This window comes from Hevea brasiliensis, chromosome 9 (assembly GCF_030052815.1).
Source record: "Hevea brasiliensis isolate MT/VB/25A 57/8 chromosome 9, ASM3005281v1, whole genome shotgun sequence".
Taxonomy (NCBI): Eukaryota; Viridiplantae; Streptophyta; class Magnoliopsida; order Malpighiales; family Euphorbiaceae; genus Hevea; species Hevea brasiliensis.
Window position 1 is genome coordinate 23,846,326 of NC_079501.1, and position 14,420 is coordinate 23,860,745.

The 14,420-nt window shown below is 36.8% G+C and overlaps 1 protein-coding gene across 1 annotated transcript; it reads left to right on the plus strand.

Annotated features, from left to right (window-relative positions):
* Window positions 1-9,363: 9,363 nt before the first annotated feature.
* LOC110651388 (aquaporin NIP2-1) lies at window positions 9,364-12,752 on the plus strand. Its single transcript, XM_021806713.2, has 6 exons — window positions 9,364-9,494; window positions 9,577-9,727; window positions 9,875-10,099; window positions 11,506-11,700; window positions 11,777-11,838; window positions 12,287-12,752. The coding sequence occupies exons 2-6, from the start codon at window positions 9,599-9,601 to the stop codon at window positions 12,531-12,533; spliced, it is 858 nt and encodes a 285-aa protein (XP_021662405.2). The 5' UTR covers window positions 9,364-9,494; window positions 9,577-9,598; the 3' UTR covers window positions 12,534-12,752.
* The last annotated feature ends 1,668 nt before the right edge of the window (window positions 12,753-14,420 follow it).

Consider the following 14,420-nt stretch of genomic DNA (forward strand, 5'->3'; position numbering starts at 1 on the left):
TGTATGCAATATGTCATGGGGCCTATGTCTAGACAATGGATGAATGACTACATATTACCTCGGATGGAGGGTTTGTCGTGGACTCAGTTTGTGGAACTGTTCATCAATCGGTTTGTGCCAGAAAGCTTCAGGGATCAAAAGCAGTGGGCCTTTGAGGCCTTAAGACAGAATGACAGGTCTGTAGATGAGTATGCTATAGAATTTCTGGAATTGAGCAGGTATGCCCCACCAGCAGTATCTACAGAAACTATGAAGGTGAAGAGATTCCTAAAGGAGCTGGACAGGAGGTATGCAAACCTAGCCATGATGTCTGATCAGTCTTTTGATGTCGTAGTTGATTGAGCCAGACAGATAGAGATTAGCTATACTGTGGATGACAGACTTCGGCAAAGAAAAATAGAGCAGAGGGTTTTTCAGGTGTTCCCCACATGGGTACTCCAGATAATGGTGGCCAGAGTAATTTCAGAGGAAGAAGTAGGAACAAGAAGAGTGGTTTTAGACACAAACCTCGAGGGTTCAGACCAGGGTACGGATCCAGCAGTGGTCACAGTTCAGGGTACAGCAGTTCTGGGTCTGGTTCAGGATCCTCCTTGGCACCTTGTGCACAGTGTGGAAGAGGACATTCAGGACCTTGTATGATGGGTTCAGGAGTATGCTTCATGTAGCCAACGAGTCACTTTGCTAGGGAATGCCCCATGTTCACGAGCCACAGATGGGGTCACGAGGTTCTCATGCAAATGTTCCTCGTCGATTGTATCCGGTGCTTCCAAAGATGGCAAGCGATCAAGGCCAACAAGGCCAAGGACAAGCGGCACATTGATTTGGAGGCGGTCAGAGGTAGAAGTCGATGTCGTGGTTACGCCACTCAGGGTAGGGGTCAAGCTCGGGTTTTCACCCTGACCCATCAGGATGCTCAGGCTTCAAATGCAGTTGTGGCAGGTATTCTTCTGGTCTGTTCCTATGAGGCTCGTGTTTTAATAGATCCGGGTGCTACGCACTCATTTGTCTCCCCTGTGTTTTCCATGAGGTTGGGTAGAAACCCTACAACTTTAGAATGCCCTTTGTCGGTAGCTACCCCACTTAGTGACAACATAGATGTAGATATGGTTTTTCCGGGTAGCCCAGTAGTGGTGGATGGAAAGGTCCTCCCAGCAGACTTGGTTCCTCTACCAGTGATAGATTTTGATGTAATTTTAGGGATGGACTGGTTGGCAACTCATTATGCCACTTTAGACTGCAGGAACAAAAAGGTGCATTTCCACATACCTGGTGTGGAAGAGTTTAGCTTTGATGGTGATAGGAGCGTGGCTCCATATAATTTGGTGTCAGCAATTAGTGCTAGAAAAATGTTGAGGCGTGGATGTCAAGGATATTTGGCATTGGTGAGAGATACATCTGTAGAAGATGGAAAATGTTCCTGTTGTCAGAGAATTCATGGATGTCTTCCCTGAGGAGCTTCCAGGGTTACCACCAGGAAGGGAAATAGAGTTTTGCATTGATGTTGTGCCGGGTACAAACCCCATATCAATGCCGCCTTACAAGATGGCACCAGCAGAATTGAAAGAGCTAAAGGAGCAACTACAGGAGCTTTTGGACAAGGGTTTTATACGTCCGAGCACTTCACCTTGGGGCGCTCCTGTTCTATTCGTGAGAAAGAAAGATGGGTCATTGAGGTTATGTATTGACTACAGACAGCTGAACAAGGTGACTATGAAGAATAAGTATCCACTTCCTCGGATCGATGATTTGTTTGATCAGCTCCAAGGGGCTAGATTCTTTTCCAAGATAGACATGTGATCAGGCTACCATCAGTTGAGAATCAGGAATGAGGACGTGTCCAAAACGGCATTCAGGACAAGATATGGTCATTATGAGTTCTTGGTGATATCTTTTGGACTCACTAATGCACCAGCAGCCTTCATGGACTTGATGAATAGGGTGTTCAAGCCGTTTTTGGACCGTTTTGTCATCGTATTCATAGATGACATTTTGGTATACTCTCGGACCGAGGAGGAACACGTGTGGCACTTGAGGATGGTGTTGCAGACTTTAAGGAAGCACCAGCTGTATACCAAATTTTCAAAATGTGAATTTTGGCTAGAAAGTATCTCATTCTTGGGACACGTGGTTTCTAGTGAAGGTATTCAAGTGGATCCCAAGAAAATTGAAGCTGTAACTGATTGGCTTAGGCCTACAACAGTCACTGAGGTGCGAAGTTTTCTGGGTCTGGCTGGCTACTATAGGCGATTTGTGCAAGATTTTTCCAGGATAGCGGCTCCCTTAACTAAGTTAACACGGAAGAATGTTCCATTCAGTTAGACAGATGACTGTGAGAAGAGTTTCCAGACACTTAAGGAGTGTCTAACCACCGCCCCTGTGTTGACACTACCAATGAGTGGTGAAGGATACACCGTGTATTGTGACGCCTCCTGAGTTGGCCTAGGGTGTGTTTTGATGCAGAATGGAAAAGTAGTGGCTTATGCTTCGAGACAGCTGAAGAGGCATGAGCATAACTATCCCACCCATGATTTGGAAATGGCGGCTGTAGTCTTTGCACTAAAAATCTGGAGACACTACCTGTATGGTGAAGTGTGCGAGATATACACCAACCACAAGAGTTTGAAGTACATTTTCCAACAGAGGGATTTAAACTTGAGACAGAAAAGATGGATGGAGCTTCTGAAAGACTATGATTGCACCATCTAGTACCACCCTGGGAAGGCCAATGTAGTAGCAGATGCTTTGAGCAGAAAATCTTCTGGCAGTGTGGCGCACATTTCAGCAGAGAAAAGACCATTGATTCAGGAAATACATGAGTTGATGGATCAATATTTAATCCTAGATCTTTCAGATGAGGGGGTATTGTTGGCTCATTTTTCAATGAGGCCAGACTTGCGAGACAGAGTTAGAGTTTCCCAGCACAGAGACTAACAATTGATGAAGATCATAGAAAGAGTACAGCAAGGTGAAGGTGGTGAGTTCGGGTTTGCCAATGATGGTGCCCTTATGCAAGGTTCTAGGATATGTGTGCCCAATGTGGACAATCTCAGAAATGAAATCATGCGAGAGGCACACTATACGTTGTACAATGTCCACCCAGGTTTCACCAAGATGTACCATGATGTGAAAGATAGCTATTGGTGGAATGGCATGAAGAGAGACATAGCAGACTTTGTGTCCAAGTGCTTGACTTGTCAGAAGGTAAAGTTTGAACACCAGAGACCATCAGGGAAGTTGCAAGAGCTCCCTATCCCAGAATAGAAGTGGGAAATGATTACTATGGATTTTGTGACTGGGTTGCCTCGTACCACGCAAGGGTATGATTCGATATGGGTAATTGTAGACCACCTAACCAAATCAGCTCACTTCTTGCCTGTGAAGACTACATATTCTGTTGCACAGTACGCCCGACTCTATATTCGAGAAATCGTCAGATTGCATGGAGTTCCGACTTCCATAATATCTGACAGAGGGCCCCAGTTCACTTCTCGATTTTGGAGAAAGTTGCAAGAGGCACTTGGCACACAGTTAAACTTCAGTACGGCTTTCTACCCTCAGACAGACAGACAGTCCGAAAGGACAATCCAAACACTGGAAGACATGCTTCGCATGAGTGTTTTGGATTTTGGAGGTCAATGGGATGATCAGCTAGCTTTGGTAGAGTTTGCCTACAACAACAGTTACCATTCCAGCATCGGGATGGCACCCTATGAGGTACTCTATGGAAGAAAGTGTAGGTCTCCTCTATGTTGCACGGAAATGGGAGAAGCAAAGGTACATGATGTAGACCTAGTGCAGTACACTTCAGAGATAGTCCCTTTAATCAGGGAACGATTGAAAAGCGACTTTCGATGGCAGAAGAGTTATGCAGACCCCAGACGAAGGGATGTGGAGTTTGCAGTAGGCGACTACGTATTCCTGAAGGTTTCTCCGATGAAATGAGTCATGTGATTTGGAAAGAAGGGCAAGTTGGCACCTTGGTATATTGGACCTTTTGAGGTTACTGATAGAGTTGGAGCAGTTACCTACCGGTTGGACCTACCACCCAACCTTTCTCATGTTCATCCTGTGTTTCACATCTCCATGCTCAGGAAATACATTCCAGATCCTTCTCATGTACTACAGCCGGATGTAATAGAGCTAAAAGAGAACTTGACATTTGAGGAGCAACCTGTAGCCATAGTGGACTACCAAGTGAGACAGTTAAGATCAAAACAGATCCCTATGGTTAAGGTTTTGTGGAGGAGTCAGTCAGTGGAAGAGTGCACTTGGGAGTCAGAACGGGACATGCGTAGTAAGTACCCTTATCTGTTCAATGTGTAATCATGTACTTTATTCTGCCTTGTGTAAAATTCGAGGACAAATTTTCTATAAGGGGGGAAGAATGTAACACCCCAAAATTTTAAATTTTATTATTTTATGAGTATTATTGATATTTTAATTTTATTTAAATTTTAAGAAATTATTTGAGATTTTTCGGATTTTAAAAAATAGGGTTCGATTTTCCGAAAATATGAACTTTGATGATTTTTAAAAATTTATTTAAAGACCACGTGGCAAAACTAAAAATATATTTGGAGTCAATAAATTTTTCTGAGTTTTCTAGAATTTTTTTCAGAATTTTTGGACCTCGTTTTCGGTCCCAAGGCAGAGTAAAAATTCAAAATTTTATATCCTAAATCGAATTGGCCGAATCGAACCGGACCGGATCGGACCGGTCGAATCGGACCGGTCTTCTTCTTTTTCTTCCTCCTCCCTGCGCGCGTCCCGACCTCCCTCCCCTTCTCTCCTGTTTTCTCTCTCCTCCCTCCTCCCCTTGTCGCGCGCCTCACGCCACCCGACTCACCGGCGCCCATCCCGGTACCGACCCGGCCTGACACGGCAGGAAAGCGGTGCGGCGACGCGACGCGCAAGCGCGCCGCTTCGTCTTCTCGATCGAAATTCGGCCGATCCGGCCACCAATCGGACCGGGTCTTGTGTCTAAATCCATTTACTCGTCGAGAGCTTTCCATAGACACCAAGAACACCGAAATCCATTGAGCGGTTTGTCCAATTTTTGCCCTGGAAGTTTTAGCCCATTTTGACTTTTGGGCTAGATTTCTCGCAAACCGTGAACCCCACGAGAAAACCGAGAGTACCAAAGCGCTCCACTCGTCGAGAGCTTCGCGGCGACATAAATTTCAAATTTTTTCGATACCGTTTTTCGATAGGTCCCACGAAACTTCGCAATATTTTTCCGAGCATTAAATGAGCTTAGAAAATTCCGTAAAATTTATGTACTAACCCCTGTGTTGTGGGCTTCTTGTAGGCATCCTCAATTGGCGGAAATTCGACAATTGTTCGGGTTTGTGAATTTCCGACCAGACAGACCCGCTACCGGAAAAGTCTCCTAACTGGATCGAGGTTTTGGCTACCCCACCATTGTCAGACATCCTGAGCGCGTTCCCGAAGTTGGAATTGGCAAAGGTAAACCCAAACCTTGCTTTTTCGTAATTTTCTAGTGCTTTGATAGGATTAAAAATCCATAAAATATTCTCAGTAGCTCAGAAAATTATGATTCTTTTTGCAATAGCCTAGTAATATTGCTAAGGACCGTGGGGCAAAGTTTTAGAATTTTTAGAGCTTATTTGGGTAGTTTTTGCAAAAATGATCAATTATAAGGACTAAATTAAAATTTTACATATTGTGATGGATGATTGATTTGATGGGCCCAGGAGGGGCTGTGTGAAGAGATTGAGCTGTGGATATATGGGTTGTGAATATAGAAGTGTGTTTTGAGCCCTTTTGCAGGTTGGATAGGTCCTAGGTATAGGGGAGACTCTGCCGGATTTTCGGCACGACTTAGGACGTATTTGGTCTTTTCATGATTTGTATTGAGTCAATTGTGTTAAATAATTGTAATGTAATTGTCAAGTGAGCCGGGACAGCCTTCTTCCTCCGCCCAGCCGCCACAGTGACCGCTGTCAAGTCTGTGAGTAAAATATTAATTTTAATTATAATTTCGATATTATTACATGTTTAAGCATGCCCATGCATCACTTATATGTATGTATCTATGTAGTTAAACTCTAGGCACGTTTTATGTTGCATTCATAATTGTTAAAGTGCCATGGATGTTATTGTGGTAATTTGGAGCAGTGTGTGTGCGTTGGCGTGCGTGTGATGTGGTGTGTACTATGGATAGGACGGGTAGTCACGGCTTGAGATCTTCGCTGGGACCCGATCCTTCGGGGGTAGTCACGACTTGAGTTCTTTGTTGGGACCCCGATTTGGTTTATTAAGCGAAAGTCCGGCTGAGTTCTTCGCTGGCACCAGGTTGGATTTAAGAGAGCTGTATAGGGGATCAGCTCCCATATATTATGATTGATATTATTGGGTGTGTGAGTGCTCCAAATTACCTTTTTGCTGTTATGATGTGAATTTATTGCTGATGTTGCATTTCACTCTACAGGGTGCATTAGTTTTAGATAGTTATAGAGATTATGGTTAAAATTGATATTTTACTCTCTGAGTTGAACGCTCACTCCTGTTCAATATTTTTCCAGGCCACAGGAGGATATTTTTAAAGTTAACTTGCTTTTCTCCATCGCAGGTCGTTTTCTCATGTTTGTATAATTCTATAAACTTATAGAAATTTCCGCATGTGTTAGAAATATTTAATTGATTCGGGTTTGTAATATAAAATGTTCGGTGGACCTGTAAAATTACTATATGCATGTTTGATGGACTGGATGAGGGAGCTGAGCTCCCATTTATCTTTATGTTGATATGAGTATGTGGAGGGTGAGCTGAGCTCCCCAATTGATGATATATTTTGTTTACAGGTCGGGTGAGTCAAAAACTCCCCGTTGAAAGGTCCACTTTATGGCTGGACTCCGTCCGGTTGATTTCTTCATATTGGGCCCAAATGGGCCTTAGAGTTGGATTAATGAATAGTTTTGCTTACTACGGGCCTCGGGGGTTTTAGGCTAGCTCAGGTCCTAGTGCCGGTCCGGCCCATAGGTTGGGTCGTGACAGATATATACTTCTTATCTAGTTCAACAATAAATTTGAACCGGTTAAGGGTCCAATTCATGGGTCCGACCTACTAGTTTAATTTGGGTTTAATAAAAATGGTACAAACTTCATTATGCACCGGTGGGTATTGTCACCACCATCAAAATTAATTTTGATGTTGCAGCTATAAGAAAAAGAATATTGGATCCATTGCTGCTATAGCTAGGAATTCATTGATATATACTCTTGAATGGTACATTGACATATATTAGGTATCACATATCCTTTAAATTTGGAATTTTTAGCTTGTAGAAAAGTTATGTTGCTTGCTAAGAATAAGAGTTTTCATTTAGTTCTTCTGGGAGAAGATTCTCAGATGGTCATATCTATGGCGCAAGGAGGATCTATCACTTGTGATCTTATGGTACTTTTAATGACATTTAGGTTTTTTAGCTCATGCTCTTAATATACATGAATTTCATTTTGCGCATAAGGAATGTAATAGGGCAGCTCATTCCATTACTCAAAACATGTTTTATAGGGCTCTTTTGCTTGTAACCTTTTGAAGCAATTTAGCTATGTAATGTTGTATTTGCATATTTAAGACTTATTATATTGGCATTCTTGACAAAAAAAAATTCAATGGAAAGACAATTTTTAATCCTATTTTAAATAGAAATCAAATTTTCTTATGCATTTTGGTTTCTTATCAGTTATAGTTGATTTCCTATTGAATTTAGGAATTTAGAAATCTTATTTCTATTTAGTTTAGGTTTTTAAATTATTTTTTTTTATAATAAAATTTAAAACTCTATAAATACCCATGTAACTCTCACTTTTCAGATATTGTTAGACTTCGATAATTTTCTCTTTATGAACAAAGTTGGGTTCATTTTCATTTATTTGTTGGATTCTAAATTTAATATTATTTATTTTAAAGTTTAAAGAGTGCATATTTTTAAATCTTTTGAGAAATTTTTTCAATAATGGAGAAATAGATTAAAATAAATCTACTGTTAGGCAAAATTATTCTAAGTACAAAGTCATAAAATCTCCAAAAGATATCGGTTGGGTACTCGCAAATAGATTAATTATTGCCTGGTTTTTGTCGTTTTACAACTTAAATGCTATAATTAATCCATTTATTCAATTTAATTATTATGATTTTATATATAAAATTACGGTTGAAGGAAATTCTAGAAAATATAAAATATAAATCAGAATATGAATATATATATATATAATTGATCAGCTCAAGTAAAATATTATATTTTTCTTCTTTATATTCCAACTTATAGTCGGCAAAGAAAATCCTTGTACTCCAATCAAAAGGAAGAAAAAACAAATAAAAGAATTTTTATTTAAATTTAATCTATTATAAATTTAAAATATAAAATATATAATAAAAATTAATCTGCTAAATATATGAATTTGATATATTTATATTTTAAATATAATCAATTTTGATAAGAATTTCCAAAAAAAAAAAAATCATATTTCGCATGAGTGGCATTGGCATATGAAAATATGAGCTCTGCGGCTAGTAATTGATAATCTGATTTTGCAGAGAACCTGCAGCTACACGGTATATTAGCAACCTGTGTTCTCGACGTTAACCTTGTTATCTTGTATTGGTTCTCTCCCTCCTATATATTTACTTCCCTCAGTCCTTTTTTATATCAATCCATCAAATTTGCAGGCTTTTTTCGATCAAGAAATAATGGCGACAATATCGCAGCATGGCAACATCAGTCTGTGAATTACAATGGATCACCTACATTCTCAAAGAATTTCAAAATCCCTCTTTTCTCTTCCAATCCCATTGATTTCTCACAATGTGACAGTACAGTCCCTTGATATAGACTGTCACATTCTGAGAAATCAATTACTAGCAGCTGGGTTAATTTCTGCTGCTCACATATCTTCCAAGTATCGGCTAGCGGATCTGTTTACTAAACCCACTCAATTCACCTTCATTTTTTTTTTTTCCTATGTTGACTTCTCCCCAACTCCATCTTGAAGGGTGTATGTAAATATATTTTATGTAGCTGAACATGTGATTGGTCAATGTATGACAGCTCAGCTGGAGCAGTTGCCTCATTATAGTAGCATTTGACATGGAATAGCAAATAATTATAAATTAACAATTAATTATAAAATAATAGTTATCATTTAAAACAAAAAATTATTTTTAATACATGAATAAAATTAAATTTTATGAGATTCATTATAATAATTTAATTATTACTTTATGATTAATTTATCATTTTATGTAAATCATTCTACGTGGAATCCACCGTTGTATAATATTCACCGTTGTATAATATAATTTTTCCTCGTTCCACTTGTATATAAACAATCTTTTCTAGCTCAATAAACAGGACTATTCATTAATTCTCATAATTTCTTCTCTGATATATATTTTCTCTTGCTCTGCTTCTATATTCTCTGTTCAGCTGAAGGGTATATTAGCAACTTGTGTTCTCGGCGTTAACTTGGTATCTTTTATTGGTTCTCTCCCTCCTATGTATATTTCACTTTTCCCAGTCCGTTTTTTACATTTTTCCATCAATTTTGCAGGCTTCTGTTCGATCCAGAAATAATGGCGACAATCGATCCAAATCCCAACAACTCAGCTTCCATAGGAGATGGTCTGGTCTCTGTGGAGAACCCAAAGTCCCAACTTGTTGAATCATTTGGAAAAAATTATCCTCCTGATTTTCTCAAAAAGGTAACATCATTTTGTTTTTCTTGAACATGAACAGGATGAAGTAGTTAATTAATTTCCAAGGAAACAAACACATAGAAAAGAAAAAAGATGCATATAAAAGTGAATACAGTACCGAATAAAGTTTCAAAAACATACTGAGCAACGCAGGTGGTGGCAGAGGTCATAGCTACCTATTTGTTAGTATTTGTGACATGTGGTGCCGCTGCAATTAGTACAAGTGATGAACGAAGAATCTCAAAACTAGGAGCCTCAGTAGCAGGAGGGCTTATAGTGACAGTGATGATCTATGCAGTGGGACATGTCTCTGGTGCTCACATGAACCCTGCAGTGACTACAGCTTTTGCAGCTTTTAGACATTTTCCATGGAAGCAGGTAAAAAAACAAAAACCATGATCTCCATTTGCTATGTAAGAGTTATTTCGTAATTTTGTTCAATTTTCTTGTTTGCTTTGGGGCTATGTGGTTATGTTTCATCGATCAGTCGACAATATAAAGCCACCCACATATGATGACGGCTTAGAGTATAGATACGACATAGTAATAATCTGACCCCATAGAAATAGTTTTCATGGCTTCAGGTTTTCTGGCAGCCACTTGTGGCCACAAAATTTAAGTAAATAGCATATGTGAGAAAATTAGTCTATTTTGGCATCGGTAGCCCGTAATAAATGTATTTATTATGCTATAAACATAAGATGTGTAATAGAATCTTTTTATTAAATGCATGAATTTTATGTATTTATATTTTAAATTTATATAGATTAAATTTAGACAAAATTTTTCTTCTCTCTAATCTCTTTTAATTTCAGAGAGATTTAAAATTAAAAAAAAAAATTAGATCGGAAAAAGGATAGTGGGCACAATATGAGGAAAGAGAATCTTTTTGGAGGGACATGCAAGTAGGCAAAATTATATTCTCATCTGACCACATAGTAGGCATCAATAGGTCATAAAAAAAGAGAGCCGGCCGTGAAAAGTCTATTCCTTAAGTGATTTAATTAATATTTTGTATACATAATATTTTGTTGTTAAATGAGTGTACATTTCACTGTGTCACATAATAAAGTGATAAATAAAACATCATTGTCCTGAGATTAAATTAGAAGAAAAACCTTTAATAATTTAGATTAATTTAGATAATGGGACACTATAACCAACTGAGAAAAATCTATTTTCTAAGTGGTTTAATTAATATTTTGTGTACATAATATTTTATTGTTAAATGAGTGTACATTTCACTATGTTACATAATAAAGTGATAAATAAAATATTATTGTCCTGAGATTAAATTAGAAGAAAAACCTTCAATAATTTAGATTAATTTAGATAATGGGACACTATAGCCAACTGAGAAAAACCCATTTCCTAAGTGGTTTAATTAATATTTTGTGTACATAATATTTTATTGTTAAATGAGTGTACATTTCACTATGTCACATAATAAAGTGATAAATAAAATATCATTGTCCTGAGATTAAATTAGAAGAAAAACCTTCAATAATTTAGATTAATTTAGATAATGGGACACTATAGCCAACTGAGAAAAACCCATTTCCTAAGTGGTTTAATTAATATTTTATGTACATAATATTTTATTGTTAAATGAGTTTACATTTCACTATGTCACATAATAAAGTGATAAATAAAACATCATTGTCCTGAGATTAAATTAGAAGAAAAACCTTTAATAATTTAGATTAATTTAGATAATGGGACACTACCAAATCTTAGTTCATCTTCTAAAAGAGAAAATGGGTGGATTTATTTTTTGGTTGCAGGTACCATTTTATGCAGCAGCTCAACTAACAGGAGCAATTTCTGCTTCATTTACATTGAGAGTGCTCCTTCACCCTATAAAACAAGTTGGAACCACTTCACCTTCTGGGTCAGATCTTCAAGCTCTCATCATGGAAATTGTAGTAACATTTTCTATGATGTTTGTAACTTCAGCTGTGGCAACTGATACAAAGGCTGTAAGGAACATCCTAAATTATGTCATATTTTGCCTTTTCTTTTTTTTTTTTAATTATTATTTTTTTTTTTCTGCAGATAGGAGAGTTGGCAGGTGTAGCAGTTGGTTCTGCAGTGTGTATAACATCCATCTTGGCCGGGTAAGCCATACCTAACAGAAGAAATTAATGGGTCTAGATCTTCAATTTCTAACAAACATTTATTAAATAAATAAAATAATTAACTTGGGTGTATAAATGAAACCAAAAATTTCAGTCAGGAATGCCTCTACCAAGACCAGAACTTGATGTAGATCTGGTCAGGAATTGGCTCGAAACCGAAATTAGAGTGGAACTGGATCACTTCAAATTGAAATTCAAACCAGTTAAAATCAGATCGATTAATATTAATATTGGATCAAACCGATTTTTTTCTTTTTTAAAAAAAAATAAAAAATTATTTCTTAAATTAGAACAAAATGGGAATCCTAAAATTGGAAAAACCCCAGAGTCATTCTAAGTTTTTAACCCTGAATCGGCCCTTGGCCACCGTAGTACGATACACACAATCCACAATTATAAAACTAACCATCCGTCTAGTGATCCTCAGCCCAGTATCAGGCGGATCTATGAACCCAGCAAGGTCGCTAGGGCCAGCAATTGCTAGCGCATACTACAAGGGGATATGGGTCTACATTATTGGACCAGTGGTGGGAACACTGCTTGGAGCATGTTCTTACAACCTGATTCGAGTGACTGATCAGCCAATCCAAGCAATTTCTTATTCACTCAAACTTCGCAGAATCAGAAGCAATGACGAGCAGGCTCACGACAAAGACCCCTTTGATGCTCTTTGAAGTTTCTAAGGGCTACCATTATAATATCACAGGGAATAGAAAGCATGATGTAACAAGTAAGTATGCTTCATTTTTGTGGAGCTCACTTGTAGTATCTTTACAAAAACCAAGCTTGTGTGCCTGTAATATATTATATGATGTGTAGTAGATGTAAAAACAGATTGCCTGTGAGGCACCACTATCATATCTACCTAATATCAGTCACGCTTGTTTATGATATCTATGTGTGTGCACTAGAACTTGCTGCATACTACTGGGCATTAAATATTTCAAAATAAATACGATATGAACTTAAAACTATCGGAACGCTACAAATAAATATCGAGTCCATATACACACCAAAAATGATAATGGTGTAGTACCACTCTTCAGTTGATATCGCCAAAATCCACTTGCACATCAAGCAACTTTTTCACACCCCACAAACTGCCTTGGTTGATTGTGATGCTCTTCGTGCAGTTATCAGTTCTATATATATTCCAACAAGTTGATCTGCCAATTCAAACATGTTGTTCGTAAGGCTGTATATGCGAAAGCATCAAATACAGAGAACAGTGCTAGTGATTATAGCATCAGAAATCCGGTCCTTCGCATAATGTCGCACAATAGAAACATTCTTGAAATCTGGAGTAAGCCATATAAACCATGCGGATTGAAGACAAAAGAGAAAGGTATAAATAAATAAGAGAGGAAGACGTTGAATATGAAATATAAGGAACCAAGATCAGTAGTTCAATAAAATATTACCCAGAGCAGCTTCGATATTAATAGCGAATATTTTGAATTACTATATAAACAACTAATCATTATCGACTAAACTATTAATTTAATAGCTAAGAATTAATATAATAAATAATATTACTGAACATTAACTTTATTTAGAATAAATTAATTAAATATTGCACAACAATATTTAATTTTATAGTTTTGAAATAAATTTTTTAGATTAAAAATAATTAAATTTTTTAATTTTAATCAAAATTTAAAAACAAATTTAATTTTCAAGCAGTAGTAAATCAATCAAACGCTTCAATCATGGACATGAACAGAATTTCTGAGACAGAGAGAAGTAAAAAGATTAAAAGAAAATAAGAGGCAGTTTTTCATTAGCAAATTCAAAAAGTTGCATCTTTTGCAAGAGCATAAATTATTTAAACTACAGTAAGTTGATACTTTTCAAAACGCGTATGCATGTTCCTATTGCCGGCATGTCTTTGATACGTGTTTTTCTATTTCAATAAGTGTGCTTTAATTAATTAATAATAAATTTTTATTAGTAAAGCATTACTCGTGTGTGCTCTAATAAAAAATTATATCATATATTAATTAATTATGCTTACATTAACACGACCTTTAATCTTAACACATGAATTTTAATGTTAGCCTTGATTTTGTAATACTCTAAATATGGAATCCAGCTGTCGCATCTGGAGTGCCTATGCGGCTATGCAAATACTTCTAATGCTAATGCTGTTGTTTAGAGCTGAACATTCGGTTCAAATCGAATCAAATTAAATTAAATCATTAAAATTGAATTAATCCAATTATTATATTTTAGAAATTAAATCGAATTAAAATAAATGAAAAATTGAATCAAATCGAATCATTCTATTTCAATTTAATTTGATTTAACCAGATCGATTTTTAAATTTTGATGAGTTTTTAATTTAGACTTGATTTTTAAGTTATTTTATATGATTTTAATCTTGATTTAAACTTAATAACCATTAATCACTAGAATTAAACAATTTATACATATAAAATTACATATAATTCATAATTTTTTTATAAAAAAATCAATTTAAAAATTAATTAAGTAATTTAATTATGTTCATCAATCGATTTTTTTTAAATCAAATTAAATCAAAATAATTGATATTTTTGAAA